Genomic DNA, 25339 nt, shown 5'->3' with positions numbered 1-25339 from the left:
CTATTCAAATGTCCAACTAATGACACATTTTACAAGACCACATTGAACACATCATGAAAACGTAACTGACCTTCGTCAGATGCTCATAATTACTGAGTAGAAATTGAATGGGTCATAATACAATTGAATGCAGCCTCTGAATGGGCGCTTACTGGAGCCCTGTCGACAGTGTTATGTGCGAAACACACAGTCACGGTGGTAGCCCCTAAATTAGTAACGTTCAGTTATAGCTACTCTAGGAACCGTCGCTCTACAATGACCTGGCGATTTTTTTTTAATGAACTGGCGACCTGTCCAGAGCGGGGCCCGATGACAGCTAGCGTAGGCTCCAGCCTGCGCCCCGTCAAAGGTAATATTACAGACATTAAATGAATGAACAAGCAGGCTAATTGTTTAAGCCGCCCTCGGTAGTTTACTCTCACCATTCTTAAAAAAAAAGGTTTTGATGTCTTGGGCCCCTGCTCTGCTGTTCCTACACCTGACCTCTTTCTCAACTCTTTTCTGGTGTCCAGACTTGTGTTTTTTGGGGGGCATACTGACTCTGCTGCAGTTAGCTTCTCTACCGGCTAGCACTTAATTCCGATGAGGAAGAACCCCGGGAAGAAAGAGCCGCGGTGTGGACCAAACCATTTTCTAAGAAGGGGCCAGGGGGGTTATTGAATAGAATAAACATATATATAGAGTATTGTACAACTTGTGGCTTTGTTTTAATTCGGATTCATTCGTATGAATATATATTAGTTCAGTGCATAATCATTTTGTCATAGAGGCTACTGGAGCATTGTGTGGGCCCTGGCTGGCTGTGGGCCCTTAGAATTGTCATCACCTTTCCCCCCTATACGACGGCGCTGTGGCCACCAGCCAGCTTTTGAGTCAAGAAGCGTTAGTCTTTCCCGGGATGTGAAAAAGGGGGCCGTGGCTGATGTACAACCAGTTGGTTTGAGGCGGGTTATTTTGGGCAAGTCTGTGTGCAGAGGCACCTCAAACGGAGAGAGGGGGCGAAGGAGAGCACACGGACCAGACGCAGGGAAGAGAGCGAGAGAGAGCGAGAGAGAGAGAGAGAGAGAGAGAGAGAGAGAGAGACGCACGGATGTTAGTGGCATTCGGCTGGTTCCCCCGCACAACGGATGCGCGCAACAGATCTGTGATACAAGGGAGAACAGATAGACACACATTTGGATGTTTTATGGACATTAGAAATACATGAGCGAGCTCACGTTTAACATTCGATTGTTTCTCCCCCTCGCTCCGCGGAGAGAGACATGCCGCTGCTGGCCGAGGGAGCACAGCATTTAGGAAGTTAAAACTGGGATTGCTCTACTGCATTATAGAGCTGTTTTTCGGATCATTTTTGTCTCCTACGAAAATGCAACCAGGAAAAATGAAAGGACTATTTCTGACAAGAATGTGGAAAGTTGTGGCTGTTTTGGCACTGACAACACAACACGTCACCGGTAAGACATTTAAATATCAGATTCATGAGGAGCAGAAGGTTGGCACGGTCATTGCCCGTTTAAAGGATGATGTCGCGGATGTTCTGGCTAAACTTCCAAGCTCAGTGACCCTCCGCTTCAAAGCCATGCAGAGAGGGAGCTCGTCTTTCCTCACGGTGCGCGACCAGGACGGAGAAATCAGCATCAGGACCAAAATTGACCGCGAGAAACTCTGCGAAAAGAATCTCAACTGTTCTATTCAATTCGACGTGCTGACACTCCCCACGGAGCACTTGCAGCTATTTCACGTCGAGGTGGAAGTGCTGGACATTAACGACAACGCGCCCCAGTTCGCCCGCTCCGTCATCCCTATTGAGATCTCCGAAAGTGCGGCCGTGGGAGCGCGCATTCCCCTGGACAGCGCCACAGACCCCGATGTCGGGGAGAACTCACTGTACACGTATGCCTTAGAGCCCAACAACTTCTTCAAGATTGACATCCAGTCCAGGACTGACGGGGCTAAATATGCCGAGCTGGTGGTGCTCAGGGAGCTGGACCGGGAGGTGCGCTCCGGTTACGAACTTCAATACACAGCCTCTGATAGGGGCGTTCCCCCGAGAACGGGTTCGACCCTCCTCAAAATCAGTGTTTCCGACTCAAATGATAACAGCCCCATTTTTGACAAGTCCTCATATGTCATTAATCTCCCAGAAAATGCACCTGTTGGCACTCTGCTCATTGACTTAAACGCCACTGATGCAGATGACGGCACAAACGCCAAAATAGTCTACTCATTCAGCAGTCATGTGTCCCCCAAGATCATGGAGACATTCAAGATTAACCCCGACAGTGGTCGCCTGACCCTTATCAGGCGTGTGGACTATGAGGCTGTTAACTCTTATGACATTGACGTCCAAGCGCAGGACATGGGTCCAAACTCAATGCCCGCTCACTGCAAGATCCAGGTCAAAGTGGTGGATGTGAACGACAATAAACCAGACATCAGCATCAATCTCATGTCCTCTCAGGGGAATGGGGATGCAGCTTATATATCTGAGGCTTCTCCTTTGGACACGTTTGTAGCTCTGGTGAGGGTGGAGGATTTGGACTCTGGGTTGAATGGAGAGGTAGAGTGTAAACTTCATGGTCAAGGATATTTCAAACTGCAGAAGTCCTATGAGAATAACTACATGATTTTGACCAACGTGTCCCTGGACAGAGAGAAGAGGTCAGAGTTCAGTCTGACGGTGGTGGCAGAGGACAGAGGGGCCCCCAGTCTCTCTACTGTCAAACATTTCACTGTGCATGTGACTGATGAAAATGACAACCCGCCACGTTTTGAGAAGGGGCAATATGAGATCTTTAAATCAGAGAACAATGCTCCTGGAGCGTATCTGACCTCTATCATGGCCACTGACCCTGATCTGGATGCCAATGGACAGGTGAGCTACTCCATCTTAGAGAATGCTGTTCATGGGAGCTCCATCTCCACCTACGTCACCATTGACCCCTCTAATGGAGCCATCTATGCACTGCGTACACTTGATCGTGAGGATGTTAGTCGCATCTCCTTTGTTGTACAAGCCAAAGATGCAGGGAAACCACAACTGCTCAGCAACGCAACAGTTATCCTGAACATTTTGGATGAAAACGACAACCCTCCAGTTATCGTGGTCCCACAGCTGTGGAACTTCACTGCAGATGTGCCTGCATCAAAGTTCACAGAAGCTGGACATCTAGTCACTGCCATCAGGGCGACCGATCGTGACACAGGGGTCAACGCTGAGCTCATTTGCTCCATCGTCAGCGGCAATGATGAGGGCTTCTTCATTATCGACCCAAGAACGTGTGAAATCCACGCCAATGCCAGCTTTGAGAACTTCCCCCATGAGCACGCTGAGTTGACGGTTGCGGTCAGAGATCAGGGAAGGGAGAGCCTCAGTGCTAAGGCGGCACTGAAAATCACCCTCTATGAGAACATGGAGAACCACGTCCAGGTGATGGACCAGGGGGAATCTTCCCTAGATGCATCCCTCATTATCATCATCTCCCTGGGGGCCATCTGCACCGTGCTCTTGATCATCATGGTGGTGTTTGCCGCTCGCTGTAACCGGGAGAAGAAGGACACAAGGCACTCTTACAACTGCAGAGTGGCAGAATCCACCCACCAGCACCATCCCAAGAAGCCGTCGCGCCAAATCCACAAAGGTGATATCACCCTGGTTCCCACGGTGAATGGCACCCTGCCAATCAGAGCTCACCACCGCTCACCTTCGGCCACGCCCCCCATGGACCGAGCCCAGATGGGGAGCAGGCAGAATCATCACAGCCGGCAATCACTAAACAGCTTAGTGACCATCTCATCCAATCACATTCCAGAGAGCTTTGCCCTGGAACTGGCACACGCAACTCCACCAGTGGAGGTGAGCATACACACACACACACACACTCACACACACACACACACACAGAAGTAAATTGTTCCTAAAGATTTCAAATGTGGTCCCTCAGGCCCTTTCCAAAATTTCTCTCTCTCTCCTTTTCTCTCTCTCTCTCTCTCTCTCTCTCTCTCTCTCTCTCTCTCTCTCTCTCTCTCTCTCTCTCTCTTTCTACACACACAGCAGCCTTCTCATCCTCACACAGCTGTCTCAGTTTTAGCAAATTAACTCATCTCCATGTGTGACAATGACTTAATCAACACTGCCCTGTAGTTCGGACTGATTCTCATTAAAACTGTTGATGATTATGTGTCTTTGTCTTTGCTTCGTTTACACCTCCATCATAACCACGATTCACCCCTCAGTCATATGTCTCCATTTTCATCTAGAACACCCCCCACCCTTTTTATTTTGTTTTAACAACATCCATTTTGTCTCATCCATTTTCAGCAGTCTCTCCATCATCCATTTTGTGTTTACTCATCCATTATTTTGTCTTCTGTGTTGTCTCTCTCTCTCTCTCTCTCTTTTTCCTCCTCAATTCCCCATCTGTTATTCACCCCCCCCCCCCTTTTCTGTTTTTCTTTTTGTTTGTTTTTATTTTGTTTGTTTTGTTATTTTTGGATGTAGCAAGTCTCACAGCTTCTGTCCATGCTCCATCAGGGCCAGTACCAGCCCAGACCCAGTTTCCGTGGCAACAAATACGCCCGCAGCTACAGGTAATTTCCCCCTATCCCTCAGTCCCCTGTCCTTAAAAGATTATATTTTGTTTACTTTTTAAACCACTTGTTTTTCATTGTGTATTACATGTTCCAACAACCTGTTGTGTAGTTCTGCCTGTCAGTTGCTCAGTTGCATGTAGATCATGGTGTGACGGCGTGTAAATGTATTTTTTCATATCCCAGTTGTTATCATACCGATGTCATTCAGTTCAAAAGTATGCAACTCATTTGTCTGGATGTCACACAACTTTTCTTGGTACTTCTCTCCTTAAAAATCAGGCTTACGTTGTAAAGTGTACATATATCATTACTTTCATCATAATATCCCCGTATGATCTCTGGATGATTGATTTATTGATGCCCCTTTTGGCTGTTGGGATAGATTTATTGATAGGCTCTACCTGCATGTAGGATTTATGGACATCTACAGATTTGACAGATTCCAGACGCAGCCTTAAGTTTTATATGATGGGTTTATTTATCATTAATCTCCTCTGAGGACAGACTGATTCTGAAAAACACAATGCATTCAGCTTTTTATTTGGAGAATGTGAACTTTAAACATTGTTTTTCAGATACAGATTGATACCTATATGTGTTTGTAATCTTTTTGTCCCACTCAGGTATGCATTACAAGACATGGACAAGTTCAGCCTGAAGGACAGTGGCCGTGGGGACAGCGAGGCAGGAGACAGTGACTGTGACATGGGTCGGGAATCCCCCGTGGACAGGCTGCTGCTGGGGGAAGCCTTTTCTGACCTGATACACCTTGAAATGCACCATCGACTCCACCCAGGTGAGCTTTCGTTGGTGTAAACAACCCATCCTGACATTTGCTCCTACTTTTTCTTTTTCTCTTTAGTTTTAAAGCCTTTGCACAACTTGCCAAATTGTCTCATCTCAGCTGAGTTGCATACCTAACAATCCTGTACAGCAGGATCTCGCACTCAACTATCACCTCAACGTCAGAGCACAATCACACCTCGGCTTAATCATATCTTGCAAAGGTTGTGAAATCATACTTTCCGATGGATTTTATCTTGTTCGATCATAACATTCTTATTCTTGAGCTGTGAGAAATAAGAAGATTTAAATGTCAAGCTTTAATGACCTAGCAGTGAATTAACCTGCACCCTCTTCCCCATGACCACACCACCCAGTCCTCTAATATACTTCCTGTCTGACACATTTCAGCACAACGGACAACATCAGGCCTAAGCCCATTATTTGTCTATACACCTGCCTATACAGCCACTCCGTTCGCCCTGTTGCCGACACAATCCCTATTGTACTCAGCCCCATTCTTCCACACAGCCCTCATTTCCACGCTCGTTATCACACTGAGAGAGGTTACAGTGTTCCTGGCTGTTTGTGTTACTGTGCGTGTGGGTGTGTGCGCGTTATCTGCCCCTAAGTTAGAGTCGTGTCTGTAAAATCCTCCCTGGAGCGGAGATGAGTCGCCTGTCAGTCATCGGTATGCGTCTCAGTGTGCTGTCTTTTTTTTCCCCTCCTGCCTTCTTTTTCTTTCCTTTCTATTTTTTTCACCCCCCTCCCCCGGTGAGTGACAGTGGTGTGCTTTCATGTCTGAACTGAGGAGAATTCATAGTAATTGCTTTTAGAATGATGTTATTCTCTCTCTCTCTCTCTCTCTCTCTCTCTCTCTCTCTCTCTCTCTCTCTCTCTCTCTCTCTGTCTCTCTCTCTCTCTCGCTCGCTCACTCACTTTCCTGCATGCCTCAGAGCTCCTCAGAATCTCCCTCTCCTCTGTACTTGTTAATGTATTCTCTATCTTTATTGAGATGGATAAAGGGAGGGGTAGTGGTTGTCAGGGGCAGTCTTTCTGTGAATCTTTTTTCTCCCTTTGAGAAAGACTTGGAGGTGTTGCACCCCTCCTACGTCCCCTTCCCTTTTTCTATCGCTTATGCTAATATAAAAAAGGAGGGGGGCAAGGAGATAATGGGCCGAGAGGGAGGATTATCCCTGTTTCTCTTCAATAGATTTAATTTGTTTAGATTTTTCTATTTAGATGGGCAAATGTGGCTATTCATGCTAGATATGATAAAAGAACTAAACAAGCAAATCCCTGCCTCAGCCGTGTATAGTCAGGAGATGCAGGCATACTTGGAAGAGCAGCAAAATATTACATTAACATTTGCCTGTAATGCCATTTGGATAGGATCTTGCAATTATTCATATATTTTTCTAGTTCCTGTGATTGTATTCATACATGGCACAAACTGGATATGTGTGCTGTAAGCTGTAATTATCACCAATCTGGTCCTCAAAGCAGGAATATTAAGAGAAAAACAGAAACCTAAGAGCCACCGAACTGAGCTGTAATTTGATTTGAATGAAAGACTAATATGAAATATTGAACAGGTTTGGATTTTTTTACATGGACGCATTGGCATTAGATGTGGGTTGTCAATCTCAACAGCATCCCTGTTTTCATGATAAAAAAGAACACCCTGACCTCCTTCTGAACTGTTTCTCTCCAAAGAGAACAATACCTTACCGCAGTCTCAGGCTTTATGACTTGTATTACTCAAGTGTATTGACATTTTTTGTACCACAGAAACCAATATTTTGGAGATTTGAACCTCAATTTATCTGAGTTGCTTTGATTTGCAGTGATTCTTCGTTTTCCCCCTCTTTTTATTATTCTTTTGCATGTACAGTGTATGTGAAGAAAAAAAAACTTTTAAGAAATGTTCTACCTGCTCCTAACTCTTTCTATGTCCATTTTGTTGATTTAGCTATGAGACTGTGCACGGATGAATGTCGCGTCTTGGGACACTCTGACCAGTGCTGGATGCCCCCCCTCTCTTCACCGGCTTCCTCTGACTATCGCAACAACATGTACATCCCCGGGGAGGAGTCCACCCCGCAGCCTCAGCAGCTCGATGATGACCAGTCCTCCGTTGATTCAGAGCGGCGCAAAAGCTTCTCCACTTTTGGCAAGGAGTCTGAGAACGAAGAGGCAGGGGCCGGGGGAGTTGAAGGAAGCGATGCTTGTGCGACCGGAGGAGGGGCTGGCTCCCTCCTCACAGAGATGAACTCTGTGTTCCAGCGGCTCCTACCGACTAACATGGACTCGTACACAGAGTGCTCTGAAACAAGCCCACCATCGTCCTCATCAACCACTGAAAGGGGAAGCGGGCGCAGTGGAAACATTGCGGTCAACCATAGTAACAACGCTGTTCCTCAGGACAACAGGAGAGGGTTGTTGCCAGGTGGGAAAGGTCCCGCTTACCCGCCAGGTGTGGCTGCATGGGCAGCCAATACCCACTACCTAAATCCTGGAAGTGGATCCGTAGGAACCAACCACGTCTCTCCCTCTCCTTCCTCATCCTCCACCTCTACTTCCACCTCCACCAATGGACAGCCGCCACACCTCAAATGGCTGCCAGCCATGGAGGAAATCCCAGAGAATTATGAGGAAGATGACTTTGATGGTGTCTTCCATCAGGGTGGCAAGCGCAGCGAGAGCCGCCACGAGGCTGGCATGGACGCTAGTGAGCTTGTCCACGAGATCAACAAACTGCTGCAGGACGTCAGACAGAACTAGACAGAATAAAAAGAGAGAAGGCATAGCATGGTTTCACATTTCACCACATTCTGGCAAATGCTTGTACTTTGTGCCAACATATATAAACTTGATAATGACTGTTTTCTTGTTCACTGTAATTCTTGTCTTGTTATTTTTACCAAATATCCTGTTTACTGCTCAGTGCTGAGAGACTCTGAGAAAAGTATAGCACTGAAGTTGTGATTAGGGTGACTTAAAGGCATCAAAGCGAAGAACAATTGTTATTACAGTCTCTCTGAAAGTTACTTAAATGAATGATTTCAAACGTAAATCAACCAACTAAAACTGTATCCTTTCCTAATTTGTAATGTTTACAGCAGCGTGAACAGACTCCACAGGGAGGAACTAACAGTTATGTGATCTTATTTCTGCTTTTACAGTGTACAATATTGTACAGTGTCTGTGGAAAAAGGAAAATTCACTTGAATATCGTGCTATGTCTCCTGTTTTGTTATTATGGAATGTAACTGTACAATTTGACCTTTGTATTTTAAAAATACACTCTTTTTTACTTCTATATATTTATATGTGTCCATGTATGTTTGTACAGAAAAAGAAAACAAATGTCTATTTTTTATATTTGTCACTGCATGTCTTAATATTACTTATTGTCTCTTTTCCTCTGCCCTTTTTATTTTATAAAACAATTGTATTTAATTTCAGTTTTGAATGTGTTTGTGCGTATTAAAAATAATCACATTCCAATGCAGTTCCATGTTGGAAGTTGGTTTTGTATGGTAACATTGTGACCATTGGATGATAAATAAAGGGAGGGATTCATAACAAGGTCTGAGAGTTATCATTGCTTGAGACTTCCCTTATTCCACTGGTTCTCAACCTCAGGGACCGGACTGCAAGTGGGAGTGCACATAACTGTGTACATAAGTACACAGTTAAAACAACCAAAAAATATATATTTTTTAAAAAGCCTATTAAGTATAAATGATTGTGAAAAAATGAAATTAAAAAACATTCAGAGAATTGTATTAAAATTTCCTAAAAAATAACAGAAGAAAGAATACCTGCTGCAATATTAACAGGAAATAATCGGCTAAAAATGAATCCAAATCACTTGTTTTACACAAACTTCCTCCAGTTAAATTTATTCACTATCTGGGTTGATTCGACAGTTTATGGGTTGATCTGTACTTGATCTGTGTCACTGGTATACATTGAATATTACATGAATTATGTTACTTAGTAAGGGCTTGCAGTTCTACTCAATAATGGAAAAGGGGTCGCATAAGGAAGGGAAACACTGCCATCTTAATTCCTCATGTGTTTTCCCCACTAAGTGTGTCAATTTGCCCCCCCCCTGTGTCTTAGCACCTCCTAATGCCCAGCATCAGAACTGCAGCACCCTCTGTAAGCACAATCTGCTATTTGATTTCTAGGCAAACCCTCCCCAAGCCTCATTATACCACTATTCACATGCATTTCTATGCTAATAAACACGCCATTAGCTGTAAATGTATTCCTAGATGATCTCTTTAGATTAAAATGCATTTAGGCATTAATTTAGTTTCAGAGTAGGGATTCTCTGCCTCAATGTCTCTCTCATCCATGACAGCATCACGCTTATGGTAAATATGCTTAGCAAATGAACAGCATCTGTTAATAGCTGCACATGATGAGAAATCAAAAGCACGATATTGTACACCGCAGCCATATGGGCTGGTAATACAATTAAATAGAAAGTGGGTAGTGAGCCCCTCCCCTACCCTCACTTACTATGCTGATGATCATGAGGGCTTAATGTGGCGATAATACAGTACACTCATGAGCAAGAACACACAGTTACCACACACAGTCGGGAGAAAAAAAGAGTTGCATTTTTAAAGTGGGAAAATTCCACAACTAAGGCTAAATGAAGCAATTAACCTCATGAGACAGAGATTTAACAAGGTAAAGGTTAGAATTAGCATAGCCTACATACACACACACACACACACACACACACACACACACACACATACACACAGGCATGCATGCACGCACACACACACACACACACACACACACACACACACACGCACACACATTTACATCTACACACCAGCAAAACAAGACCATACACTTTTGGTCACACATGGGAACATAGCCTACAGTAGAGCGGCAGAGACGCAAACACACACAATCTCACAAGCACATGCAAACACTTAATAATGAGCTCGTTTGTCTTCATCATTAAAGAGACCAAGCCCCAATAAACAACAAGCACTGGCTGTGGGTGAGTGAAGTAAACTAGAGCATGCTAAATTAGCTTAGCCTACTGTAAGTCAAGCTAGTTTAATATCTAATTGTAGCAGAGCAGTAGTGACCTCATACTCTGCTGATGGATATCTACATACTATTGGTGATGAGAAAATGCAACTGCTTTAAAGGAATAGTTGGGCATTTTGGCAAATGTTAAATTTAGATAACAAAATTGACACCCCTCTCATATGTGTATGGTACTAAATATGAAACTACAGCTAACTAGCTTAGCAAAAATGTAGCATAAAGACTGCAAACAGAGGGAAAAGCTTCAAAAGGTAACTAAATCTGCCAGCTGACCAGCTTATAAACGCTCTAATTAAATGCTAGGTTTCTCCTTGTTTCCCGTCTATATGCTACACTATGCTCAGTACTGTAACGCAAACATGAGCCCGCAGAAGCGCTTCCCTAATCATTAGTGCTTAACTGATTCATTCTTTAACATTATTTCCCTGCCCAGCGTAACTAGTGAAAGGAAGCTTGTACAGACACACACAGACTGAGCTGATCTGACAATGTACATATGGTTAATATTCAAAATACATAATACAGCGTGAGAAAACGCAGGTGTGGGTCAGTATGTTTAATAAAATGGATATGTATCTGTTCTGTGAGATGAGCGAATGAGGGTTGTCACAATGCTTTAAAATGCGTTTTTGTGTCGCACATAGACCTTATGTTAACGGTGAAGGGGCCCTTTTAAACAGCGGGGCTGTGGGGGAATACTTTACGGGCCTAGCTATTCTAAGCCAGCTGACAGGATAAATATGAAGCTACAGCCAGAGTTAGCTGAGTTTAGCACAAAGACTGGAGACAGGGAGAAACAGCTAGCCAGGCTCTGTCTGAAGCTAACAAAATCAGCCCACGAGTAGGGTTGCCAACCGTCCCTTGAAAAACAGAATCGTCCTGTATTCAGAAACAAAAGTATGCGTCCCGCATTGAGCTGAAAAGGGACGCACTTTGTCCTGTATTACCGTGAGAATCAAAAATAGTATGTAAAATCAAAAAATCAATAGAATGAATGAAGAAATGGTGCCTCATAAGAAAATTTACAGGAAATGTATTCTTAGCCTCTCCTGCTCTGTGACCAATGAGCTGACAGCACACTCACTCACAAGTATGACGATCCAGAATCTCGCTCACCTCATTGGTCGAGGTATTGTTTCTGGGAAGAAGATACCGGAAGACAACAAAGCAGCATGGACGGCAGTGATGCCGACAGTACTTTACAGGTCTCGGGTGGTACATCTTCTAGCAGCAATGCAACTACTCCTCCGAGAAAAAATCAGAAAAGAATGGAAAAATACAGAGAGGAATGGTTAGATGTGTGGAAAAAGTGCACAATACCATCTATGAAGCGCACTGCGCTGTCTTTTCCCATAGCCCATGGTGGACTGACTGACCTAAAGCAGCAGGCTTCCAGAGGTGGGCAGTGGACACACAAGAAACATAAGGGACACCAAAACTAGGGGAACCCCAGACCAATTTATTGTCCACAGGGCAGTGCCAGAGGCAGATATGGTATGTAAATAATGATTTTAACACTCTGGTTTAGGTTAATATGCGAAAGTACAATGAATGTCTGAATTGTATGGAGAAATATATAACAATATTATTTTCTGTGTAATAAGCAAGTACAATTGCTAGATGAGTACATTAAGTAGATAAACAATACATCCAACTATTACATAGATGAATAACAATAATTAATAATAATGAATTAAATGAGAGCACATTGTCATTCTAAATTATGAAATGTCTTGCTCAGAGTTTTACTCTGTGTCACTGAAAGACAAACAGCTCGTGGCTGCAGCAAGAGCTCAGAAGAAGTACAGACGGAAAAAACAAATAGACTGACTACAACTGTAGGCTACAGTCACGGCCTTTGAGGCACAAGTGTTTTTTGTTTACACGTTTTACTCAGACTTTTTTTGCACTTTTCTTGTTGCATTAATTGTGTACTATGTTCTGCTTTGTGTTGTTTTATATTAATTTATACAGTTTTAAGTTAAGCAGGAAATATATTTATTTATATTTAAAATGCTGATAATTATTTATTTGTGTTTATATCACTAAAATACGCATCTGATTCAATTCAGGTTTAAGTCAAATAGTAAAAAAAAAAATCGCTTCATATATACAAAAAGGGCTAAAAAGATTCACTACGCCAGGAAAAATGAAGGCAGCCGGGCCAGCTAGCCCTGCCAATAAGGTCTCTCTTTTTTTCATATGCACATAAAAATTGGAGTGTGAAAATGACACATTGTGATTTTATGGTAGTGTGTGGAAATATTTCTGACTTGCTTAGGCCTGTTAAGACAAGACTCTGAGGATTTTGTTACTTTGGAAAGAGCCAATGTCTTGCCCCTGTTTCCAGTCAATATACTATGCTAAGCTACCTGACTATAGCCTCATGGTAGTGGTATCCATATTTTCAACTAAGACTTGATAAGAAAGCAAATAAGCATATTTACGGACATGTTGAACTATTTATTTAACCAAGTTAAGCTTTAACAATATGTACCTGGGTAACATGTGACAGTTAGGATTTCACAAAGCAGCATTTGTGGGATGTACAGATTGGTAACGCATGATGGATGATCTTGAGAAGCAACACATTTCCTTCTCATAGGGTAATGATGTGTGTAATAGAAAAAAGAAAATGCTGTGAAACATCCGGAAGTGCTCATTTATTACCACTCAGCATATTAATTTTACACAAATACAATAGTGGCACTGATATGATGTTGAAATATGAGCTGCAGCTTATAATTGTATTAGCAAATTCCCCCATTAAATTGTTTATTAGTCTTACTAGCCTTATACGCATTTCATTCTAAAACCTGCTCACTTTCATCTTCTCTCTTTTCCCTGCATAGCTCCATATCTTGCTCTCATCTCCCGGATCTTCCTGTCCGTCCATCTGCCTGTTTGAGACACACACACCCATAAATATTCTCCTTCACACACACAAACATTCATAGACGTTGTCCAAATCCCGAAATCCCAGAAGCACTCTTAGCTCATATCACAAGCCCTGTGTCCACATAGATATTTGTAATGCACCTTCATCTCAGATAGCCACTGTCTGATTTATCCTTCATCGTCGTTCTGCTAATTGTTTTTGTATTAACACCACTGTGACACAAATATTAAGTCACAACTTTTTATTGCCTTGCTCGCTGCTTTAGCGTGTTATAGACAAACCCTGGACATCTTACCAAACTCTATCCTCATCTCCTTTGCTTTGAAACTGTGGCGATGGTTATTATGACAGGAAATTAAGAAGGTGAAGGTTTGTGTTATAAACGGTTATTGGGTCTGCTGACATGAGCTCTCATCTTAAGTCAAACACACCATGCTGACCCTCTGCCCACTTGTGTCAGCGAAACAGGATATTGGTAAGCTTGCAATATAAACAGAGCTCTGATGGTGTCTACACCACAACAAGTCACTGTGATAAAACTGCCATGATGGAATAGCTTACATGTCTCAAACCTTATTGCTTAAAGGGGACATATGATTAAAAATGCGCCTTTCCAGTGCTTGTGCACATATATTTAGGTATCTGGAGTGCCTACCAAACCACAAATGGTGAAATAAGATTACCCAGTCAGATTTTCGTGGGCTGCCTAGATCAGAATACATGGAATTCAGCAAGCCATTCAGATTGCTTCTCCTTCCTCTGTCACATGCAGGCTCCTGCTGCCCCATCTGAGTTATTCCACCCACTTATGCAAAGGTGTGCCATATTTTTGCCTCTTTTTATCCGTCTATTTTACAGTTGTGCTTTTTCACATTTTCCTTTACTATGAACCATGCACAAGTTGAAGGAGCTGATGGGATTGCATTTCACTTGAACTGATTTATTGATTGATTAACTGATTGATGGACAGGCACTAAAACAGAGACTTTCAGACAGAGGAGGAATACAGGTATATTCAGACATGAGAAAAACAATGTCTTTTTTTCACATGTTCAGTCTAGTAGAAACCTAAAATACTAGGATGAGCCCGAAAATTAGCATGATATGTCCCCTAAGGAATGTCATATAAGGAATTATTTTAGTCAGCTGGTTCTGTAGTAATCGGGTGTCTTTGTATTCTTATTTCTTAATTGCAGTCATGTGTTGCAGAGGCTTTCTTTTCCACCAGCCTGCCAGTTCTTTTGAAGGAAGATTTTTATGCAGCTTGAAAAAAAAAAAGAAAAAAGAAAAAAAAGACTTTTGATTGTCAGGCGAGCTGTAAATTTGACCGCAATAACAACTTTTCAACTGAGGAATGGAGAAGGAATAAGCACAGCGACATCAATTTTAAGCATCAGGTTGAAAATGATGACCACAATGGTTTAGATATGCCGTGGTTCCCAAACTTTTGCTTTCAAAAAACTTTCACACCCACAACAAAATATATATTGGCAAGATAGGTGTCTTTAAATGATTGTTTTTACTGGCATGTTCTCTTATTTGGGCATCACTTGTTTTTCTTTGTTTTCCTGTGGAAATTTTGTCCACTTTATAAATATAAGATCGTGAGTCATCGTCACCGCCCCATGCCGACCCCCTCCTCTGCAAATTCTGACCAGACTACAAACTAACATTTTTGATTTTCTGTATTTTTTATATTTGATTCTATATTCTATTAAGTTAGAGGCCTACACCCTATTTTGGCATGTATTACCTCACAAACATCCTCGCAGCCTGAGTGGGTTGTTTCCCTCCTCAGATGGTTTCATTTAAATAATCTGTAAAGGCCTTAAGAGAATACAAGTAAAAAAAAGTCTGATTCTTTTTATAATCTTGTGACAAGTTCCCCAGATTATAGTCTTTATCAGCTGCTAAATCACGCTTAATGAAACAGAGCTCCACTTGATCTTCATCAACACTTTCTCAGCAAAGCAGAAGTCTTCGCTTACACTTTTTACTTACTTACACTCTATTGGAACAACTGTGTTAGAAACTATATATTCACAGATGATATTAATTAACTTCATGATTACACATGAATCACTGATGCACCAGTTTGACACTCCTTTGCACAATTCTTCAGGCGGCAATAAGTCAGGAAAAAAATGTGGACTTCTGAGAACTTCAATTTTAGTTTTGTAGAAATTTCTACCCATACAATTTATTTGCTTGTTGGTTTAATTTTAACTTCCAGTATTCAGCATTTCTTAGTTTGAAAAGGATGGAAAGAAGACTGAAACATAATATATGACTGTAGTGGTCCAGACAAAAAGAATGGTTTGCGAGTAGTCTTTTTTTAATTTGGGTAACATTCTTCATTGGTGCTTTATTGAAGACTAAATAAAGTACAAAACCTGTACCATAATGAATGAATTTATCTAGCCTAGATGCTAACTGCAGGTCTTACATGGAAACAGCAGTTCATGGGCACAGAAAGCACACAAGAATAAAATTAATGAAGAAAGGTTTCTTTCTTTTTTTACAGTATTTTAACAGGGTGTGTTCAGAGTGCTACATGGTTTGTTATCTCTCATAAAATCATCTTTGGAGAAAAGAATTAAGCCCATGCTGATGATGGTGATCTGCTTGCTTGCCTTTTTTGGAACAAACTATGACTATGTAAAGTAACAACAAACACAAACATAGGGTTCAAATTAAGGCTGAAACAGTTCATAGTGAAAGCTGTATATTGTATTTTGTTGTCCATTGTGTGATTATTGTTTAAAGGATATATTGATTTTACAAGTTGTGTTGTTTCCTACCTGGTTGCTTGATGGTGTTGCATGTGTTTTTTGGTGAGTGTCATTTTGGCCAGAAACGTTTAATTTAGGTCTGTGTGTGAACTGTTTTAAAAACGTCACTTCTGAGTGAAAAAAATGTGTTCAAGCAAATGAGAAGAGATATTTGTTGAAGTACATTTTCTGGAAATTGTGTCTGCAAAAATGATTGTTGTTTCAAAGCCTTTTCTACAGTCAGAAATAACACTTTAGTGGCAAATTTCCTTGGAAACATTTAAAAGGGAACACCACCTAAATTACAAATTCCAATATGTTATTTCCATGGCCTAGGAAAGTTAAATGAATAAATATTTGTTAACATGAGATTATATTAAGAACAATAGTTTTCAGTGTCATCTATGACATCTTTCTAAATTCATTGTCGATGGAGCAGTTCCATACTTTATACATACAATTACATCACAAATTTGAGTTTTAGCAATAGTTTTTGGCTTTGGGAGAGAGTTATTGGTGTTTACTTATATCTTTGGACTGTGTCAGACCATAATAAGAAGAATAATTTGGAAAATGGACATAGTTCCTCTTTAAGAACCATTATGTGTTATGTGTTGAATAATATTTTCAGGTAATTGTGTCTGTCAACATGAGTACAGTTCCAAAGCCCTCTCCACACTGTCAGGATTAATAACATTTTAATCTTAAAGCTGTGGAGCAATTAGCCTATAAATCAGCCTGTAAAATACAGTGTGTTAAAGTAAAAGCATTCTGTTTCTTTATTGGTCCCAAGTGAAGCAGACACTTGTCATGACAGGAAAAGCACAGTGTTACTAATCAAATCAACGATGGCTCTGTTACAGCAAGTCATGCAATGTAATTAGCATTGTTATTAGTCACACCTATGTTTGATGAATGTAAAAAGGCATACTCAGCTTACACCAATTTTCACTCCACATTTTCGCTCTATTATCATGTGAACACTGTGTATTCACCCTGCGTGGTATTTATAGTACATTACACCGTTCTACTGCCACAACTGAATATACCCTATAAATGTCAATGAAAACTTTATATAAACTTATTGTTGAGGATTAGAATATATTGCTTTAACACATTCAACCATTTTCACAATATACACAGATTGTTTTTAATTTACTCAGCCACTACAAAACTCTGCAAAGTTGCAACATAAATTGTTGTGCACTTGCATTGCTGACCTACTGGGCACAGACCCAGGGGCCCCCAGGCCTTCACCTGAAAAATGCCAACCATGAAGAGATGCAAAATGACCACAAAGAAACATTAAATGACTACAAAGAAACACAAGTGACTACACAAAGACCAAAACAACAACAAAGAGACACAAAACAACTACAGAGAGACACAGAGCAACTACAAAGAGACACAACATGACCAAAGAGAGTGTGAGAGAGGTCAAATCCACAAAGAGACAGAAAACTACCTGCCAACTGTACCAAGACATCAAACACACACCTATACTTCTCCCGGATTATATACACTGAAAAATAGTTTGACAACCTGACTAGTAACACAAAAAACACTGCCACAAGAAAAGGATGTCAAACAGAATAAAACCATCATAAAACTGTTAAAAAGTCATGCCCTGAACGTTTGCATTGTGCTGACCTCCGTATATAGACATACTATACATCCATCCATCCATCCATCTTCAACCGCTTGTCCCTATTGGGGTCATGGGGGGGCTGGACCCAGCTGACATCGGGCGTGAGGTGGGGTACACCCTGGACAGGACGCCAGTCTATCGCAGGGCACATTGAGACAAACAGAGAAAGACAACCATTCACACTCACACCTACGGGCAATTTAGAGTCATCAATGAACACCTGCATGTCTTTGGACCGTGGGAGGAAGCCGGAGAACCCAGAGAAAACCTATGCAGACATGGGGAGAACATGCAAACTCTGCACAAGGGCCCCAGCTGAGATTCGAACCAGGAACCCTCTTGCTGTGAGGCAACAATGCTAACCACCACATCACCATGCCACCCCATACTATACATACGCAACAAATATTTAAATACACCTCATGCCCACCCCACCCCCAGAAAGTCAATGTTGACACTGTTCTCAGCTATTTATATATATTTTTTTACCGCAGTGCCCACACTTTTTTTTTATCTTGAGTTATCTTTACGTATCTACGAGAAAAAAGAAATGACAAATATCACAAAATTTTCTGTTAACATTTTGTTAATTAAACTTAAACTATTTTCATTTTCATAGTGTATATTTGAGTACACGGTTGTACAGCCCTCTTGATACTTTACTCTAGTAGATCTTTACATATTGTACGTTTCTTTTGTTTTCTTCACACTAGCTTTGACAATGTTTCCCAGGCCAATAAAAATCCTTTGAATTGGATTGAATTGAAAATATCGACAAAAAGAAGCGAAACAACCATACAGTCTGTGTGTCTTGCTCTTGTGCAGTGCATGATGTATAGTATGTAAGTACTCAAAGCTATTGCAAACTGGAGTCAAAGTCCTTATATGAATAAGAAACCTAACCAATAAGCTTGATTCTGATTCTGATGAGTGACTGCGTTAAGAAGGCATTAGAAATGGATTTCTCCAGCAGATGGCACTGTGGGACCTGTATTCCAACAACAGGGGATATACTTTCACAACAACACTCAAGACCTCAAGACACTGCCACGCATCAACAAGGGCTGCTGAAGAGCTGTTGAGAGAGAGAAAAAGTGCTAAAGCTGAGTCATTTTCTCATTCTAATTGCATCTTGGTTTTTTACGTCTACAGGTTTTTGTCCCCATGCTGCTAGGACTTGTGAGATGTTAATTTTTTTGGCCATTGGGCCTGCACTTGCTTTGATCAACGCGGCTATAATATGTGGATGTGTGTGAATGAGAGCTTGTTTATGTGCCTGTACGAGGCTTGGGGCTGTGTTACTGTTGGTCGGGGGGGGGGGGGGGGGGGGGTACTCTCACCCTCCAATAGATATCCATCCAGCTTCCCATTTAGAATTAGAAAGCATCCAGTTATAGAATGATCTCCCTCATAGACACCCCCCCCCCCACAGACACACACACACACACACACACAAACATTTTTCCGTCTCTCTCTCTCTCTCTCTCTCTCTCTCTCTGTCTCTCTCTCTCTCTCTCTCTCTCTCTCTCTCTTTGGACAATTGGATTAGTGCAGTGATAGAGGGTAAAGACAGAATCTCGCTGCTGCAGCCAGTAGCCTGGCCATATGCCACATCATATAGACATAAGCACATACACATGAATGTCACATGCACACACACACATCACACCACTGCTGTCATTCCACCCCGAGGCTAAGCTAGCTAGTTTGATATCCAGATGGCTTAATTACTGCATGCGCATAGACAGTCACATTGTATACGTGTATGTGCATGTATGTGTATGTTAGTTAGAATTGGAGAAGACTGTTTTACTGTGGGATGTGCACTTTATAAGCCAGGCCAAATGTGAATTATGCAAAAGTAAAAAATGTATTAGAAAGGCAGAATAATGAGGGTGAGGATGGGATTTGATGCAGGTTGAGGTTGTTCCTGTATTTTAATAATGCATAAAAGAGAGACAGAGGGAAGGAAAGAGCAAAGAGTCATGTTTGGTATGAAGAACCACAGTGAATCTGATGGCCCTACAGCTGCTGTACAGCTCCTGTAAGTCAATGCAATCTTTCATTGAGTGGTTCTTTCATTTGAGAAAGTGACACATTCCTGGGGTTTACTATCCATATTTCAAGACAAATCAATATATTCTACAGTGCCTGCTATAAGAGTTGTAATCCTTTTTGATTAATTTGGTAGGATTAAAAAAAAAAACTACATGTCCCAGGGAGAATCACCCCCATGTGTCAAACTAACTATTGCTTTCTTCCCTCTCTTCAAATGTCAACTTTAAGCCATAGCCATGACGACTCGACTGGCCTCAGTCTGTCATGTTAGTGCCATTTAACCTGTGAGGATCTTGAGCTGTGTGTCTGTTAAATGCAGCTAAAAAGAGACATATGAAAGAAAAAGTTTCACATTTGGAAAAATAGTCTTGTTGACTTTCTTGTGGAACGTTGGATGTGAAAATTGTAGGCTTGTTCCCATGCAGTTTTGTACATATAACAACAAAAAGTAATGCACGCTAATTTGCATTTGCACGTGTATTTCATATTTTGTGTGTATTCCATGTATTAAATGCATGAGATGTAGTATAAGACAGTGAATTGCCATGTAAGAAGGCAGGTTGGGGTGGTGGAAAACACAGGACTTTCACCCGAGCTAGCGGGAATCGTTTCTTTGGCCGTTGCCTTTCATGTCCCAGTGCCGTTCATGTCCTGGACGTACTAAACCAAATCATGGCTTTTTTTCTAAACCTAACCAAGTACTTTTCATGCCTAACCTTAACCATCACTGTTTGTAGTCTAAAATCAGTCACATGATGTTATTTTTGGTGCCTTGTTGAGAAGGTTCACATCTGGTCCGTCACTTTCCCTCAGTCAACTTTTGTTTATATAATACGAATTTTTGTGCGGAACTTTTCGTACAATATCACATGAACCTGTAAATGAGAATACGTTGGGAAATTACTCTAATGTCTCTTTATTAGGAATAGAGACCAAAGGGGCGATTAGCCTAGCTGACTAGCATAAAGACTATTAGCATGTGGAAACAGCTAGTCTTGCTGGGGTCATCCCTATGTTTTCAGAGATCTCCTTGTAAGAGATTGGTGCTCTTCAAATTACAAAATAATAAGGGAGAAGGACTTTTCAAATCCACTGGAGATATCAATGTCTAAAGTCAAGAAAACTGTCTGTCCACAAATTTGAGGCCAAAAAACACGAGAGTATAACATTGGTAGGTTATAAGCTTTAGATGGACGATTTCAACAGAAGTGACCCAGAGAAACAAACACTGAACATTTGTCCTCGGGGAAAAATTAATGCAGAGAACGTAAAACTCTAAAAAAGGTTTTTAATATATCATATGAAAAGCATATTGAGCTGGAGATCATAGGACCCTGGGAGCACAGATACAGGACTGCCTGTCTCTGTTTGAAGTCCAAAAAGGGGCCTACCAGCACCTCTGAAGTCTTAATAAACAAGTTGTATGAAAATTGAATCGGAAATGTAAAAACAACAATTTGTGGTTTTATTAATTATGTTGTTACAAGTTCTTGGCCCATGGCGCTATGATTTCTTGTCATCATCTTGAGATGGCAGCTCAACCAAGCGGGAATCCAGGATGGGACTAATTATGACTAAGTGAATAAGTGTATACATTTGTTGTATTTCTCAAAATGTCAAACTCCCTGTTACATTGTGGGACTTGGCTTTTAGTAGCCTAATTTGCATTATTACAAATGTTAATGTTATGATGATGAGTGATTTTTTCTCACTTCTGGAACTTCACCTGGAAGGTCCACTCTCTGTATGAGCTGACTAAATGTGTTTTCACAGCTAGAAAGATGAATGGAAGACAGGGCCATTACCTACTTCAGATGCATGAAATCGTCCATTTTTAGAATTGCAACTGCATCTTTACACTTTGAATACAGCTTTAGTAACATTATTGCCATTTAGGATTCCTGCTCATACTACTACAACTAATTGAAACTGACGTGTTATAAGAGAAGCATAAAAATACAGTGATAGGGAGGATGAGTGGGGAGAAGAAAAAAGACAATGATACTGAGAGGGGGATACAGAAGGAGAGAAAGGTAGTGCAACTGCAGTGTTACTTCCCTGATGACCTGTCTCCCCCCGGTGACCTACTTCTACTATGGGTTACGTCAGATCCCATCCATTCAGTGATTCATCTCCCTTTGGTGCGTGCGTGCATGTGTGTGTGTGTGTGTGTGTGTGTGTGTGTTTGTGTGAGGTGTGTGTGTGTGTGTGTGTGTGTCTGCGAAGGCAGGGGGTGCATGCATCTGTGCTTATGCCTCGTATTTTAGAATTATTCGTCAACCTTTGTAGCTGTATGGAGATCCATTGTGTGTGTGTGTGTGTGTGTGTGTGTGTGTGTGTGTGTGTGTGTGTGTGTGTGTGTGTGTGTGTGTGTGTGTGTGCGCACATGTTCATACATTCAGTAATGTGATACCAACCAGAGGCCATTTATCCAGAGATCACAGAAACCTTGGGTCTGCTTGTCTTACCAAGAATTCATGTGTGTGTGTGTGTGTGTGTGTGTGTGCGTGTGTGGGTGTGTGTGTGTGTGCATATTCCCAATAGCAAATAATCTAACAGCCTCAGTACAACACTTCTCTCTTGTCTAGTTGAGGACCATTCTGTTCTACCACAGCTCGAACATAGTGTCATGTGTTTCTCAAAACAAGTGAAGCTATTTTGGACATATTTTTGAGTTGCACAAAGATAACAGCCGGAGTGCCTGTGATGATTTTGTCAGTTTACAGCACATCTCAAATATGCTAGTTTACGACTGTTGCATTATTTAAACCTGTAGAAAAATTATCATGTCCTATTTGCATTTACATGAATGGTGAGACTGCTCATAAAGCAATGAAGATTTCAGCCCTTTCTTAATTTGGCGTTGCTTGTGGTCACTGAATGTAACAGTAAATGTGTTTTATAGATTCCAGTTTTGCATTTGAAAGCATACAAGGCTTTGTCGCATCACCTTGTATTTTAGTCAACCACAAGTCAAATTCCTCTTCTAATTGTGCCAGTTGTTGTCCTTCAGGTTATATCCAGTACATGCATGAAGTGTCTGCTGTGAATCTTTTGGGTGAGGTTTTATGAAATTAGAATCACGTCGTATCGGTGGACCCCGGCATTTCAAAAACACATTTTGACACACTGATCTGTCAGCTCTAGTTAGCTAACATTGCATATGTAATTCCAATAATACTAATCTGTACATTAGGAGGTTTTTACCTGAAAACAGTTTCCCACTGCTGCTGAAATCAGGGTTGATAAGAAGAACCAAAACAATTACTCCAAATAGGCTAAAGGGCTTTGCAGCATGTAGCATCTTTGGCTCATTGCTCCACTACAAAGCTAGCTAACAACAGCTGTAGACAGTTATTCTAAACTAACAAAACAGCCAGATATTTTTCTCAGGAATTGCTGTGGACTGTCCTAAAAATTATGTTCCCATGCAATTAGGAATGTAAAATTTTTACCTATCCATCTACTCTTGCCCTTGCTTGTTGATGTCCTACGCCCCTTGCGTCAGTTGATGGCGGTGCCAGGATGGCATCAGCCCCGGTGTTAGAGTGGAGAAGATTGAGGACGCACCAGTCTGTTTTAAATTGAAGATGTGGCAGTATTTTGGCATCCCAATTGTCTGAAGACCAGACAAAAACGGTGTGCAAATATTGATAATGAACTACACACAGAGCTCAACCAACATGATGCATTTACATCACAGTGAGAAACTCCAGTTGCCATTGTCCAGAGGAAAAACGTTTTTACTAAACTGCCAAGCAAGCTGACAAGAGATTTACAACCTGCCCACCAAGATGAGTGCAAAAGAGATTACAAGGTGAATTGGTGTTTTCATGGCCGTTTTCTGAAATTGACAATAAATAATTTCACAACAGGGGACATTTTTATGTCTAAAAGTGAAAATTTGGTAATATTCCTTAAAAAAAAAAACATTTAGGCTAGGAGCACAGGTCAAGCCTTAGTTCGTTTTTTGGAGTTCAATTCTTGCTTTTCTTACAAAAATATATTTTCAGTTTCACTTTTTAAAAGAAAAGGAAATATGCACTTTTTTCCATAGTTTATACCTCAGAAAAAATACTTATTTAGCTTGAAAAGAAAAGGAGAAGAGAACATATATTTTGTAGATTTTAATAGAGGGATCTATTTCATGCATAATTAATTCAATCTCATCCCTACAAACAAAATAAATGCATTACCAGTAACATTTTGAGGGAAAGGTATTTTGTCCCAGATCACGTTTCTCCTTGACATATCACAAATACTTTCCTGACCCAAGTCCACAAAATTGAGAGTAGGGAGGACATCGGGATGGATGGACGAGTCAAACAGAGACACGATTTTACCCCAGGAGACCAATAAGCATCCCAAAACCAAACGCCGGTGAACGTAACTTGGTTTATGTAAAACATACTTATTTTGAACCAATGATCTTTTTCTTAACCCAACCAAGTAGTTTTGTTTCAATTGGCAATGTTAACCACTAGTTTAAAACAACAATTTCTCAACATGTGCCTGTCACTGGAAAATACATTGTCCTCAAAACATAACTGAGAATGCATGCATTTTATTGAATGGTAACTTATTTTTTACAGGGGTTTAACGATTGAACTACAGCTAAAAAGAAATACATGGTACAAATGGCCAGAAACTACAAATGAATGCTGATGTTGCTTTGTGGATTTGTAAATAAGCAACTCTCATACTATATTATAGTGATAATCATATGATATATTCACCATAACAACTTCATAAGTTATCAAATGTCAGTGATGTGTTTACAATTTCATCTGCTGCCCCCAACTGGTCAAAAAGGTTGAAAAACAACCCTGGTTGAACCCACATGTTTCACAATCTTTCATCCATAAAGTGATCATAAATCATAATACTTTACTCTGACTAAATTATAATATGATATAAATTATATAATTATATACCTTGCTGGTGGGAGCAGCTGAATAATGAAGCTGATGATCAGGTAAAAGGCATTCTATCTTCCTCTCTGTCAGTCTCTCCATACTTCTCTCTCCCTCTTTGTCAGTTCCCTGCTGTCAGAGATCTTTCTTAAAAGAACATGTCAGAAATAGAGGGAGAAGATGAAGAGGTGGTAATGGTGGCAGGTGTTATGTTTGAAGATGTGTGTGCATGTGCCTGCCAGTGTGGTACCAGTACTCTTGCGGTGTCAGAAAACGGCAGGCTCAATCTGGGGCTAGCTGATTGGCCAATTAGAGACTGTTTCCATGTGACATGCAGCAGTCAATTTACACTCGTCTTTTCACTGTCTGTCCGTCTCTCTCTCTCTTCCAACCTCATCCTTAAGTGCCTCCGTCTTTACCACTATCCTTTCTGTCTCTTCCAGTATCACTTCTCCTTTTTCTTCCTCCCATTCAATTTGTTCTCTCTCCCTCACTTACCTATTCTACTCGCCCCCGCCCCCAGAAACCAACCTGCAGCTCCTCTGTTTCATATCTTTTTTTCTGTTGCTCTTTTGTCATCTGGTAT

At 41.2% G+C, this 25339-nt stretch overlaps 1 protein-coding gene across 2 annotated transcripts; it reads left to right on the top strand.

Annotated features, from left to right (window-relative positions):
* The first annotated feature begins 1012 nt into the window (after positions 1 to 1012).
* pcdh18a (protocadherin 18a) lies at positions 1013 to 8803 on the top strand. 2 transcript variants are annotated; one of them, XM_083921739.1, is made up of 4 exons: positions 1013 to 3856; positions 4535 to 4590; positions 5217 to 5389; positions 7349 to 8803. In XM_083921739.1, exons 1-4 carry the CDS (start codon positions 1367 to 1369, stop codon positions 8158 to 8160), a joined length of 3531 nt encoding a protein of 1176 aa, XP_083777865.1. In that variant the 5' UTR covers positions 1013 to 1366; the 3' UTR covers positions 8161 to 8803. The 2 variants fall into 2 exon arrangements, with proteins under 2 accessions (XP_083777865.1, XP_083777864.1); XM_083921738.1 differs by having other exon boundaries at positions 4502 to 4590.
* Positions 8804 to 25339: the final 16536 nt, after the last annotated feature.

Source organism: Echiichthys vipera (assembly GCF_963691815.1).
Source record: "Echiichthys vipera genome assembly, chromosome: 2".
Taxonomy (NCBI): domain Eukaryota; kingdom Metazoa; phylum Chordata; class Actinopteri; order Perciformes; family Trachinidae; genus Echiichthys; species Echiichthys vipera.
This window is presented reverse-complemented; position numbering and strand designations above follow the sequence as displayed.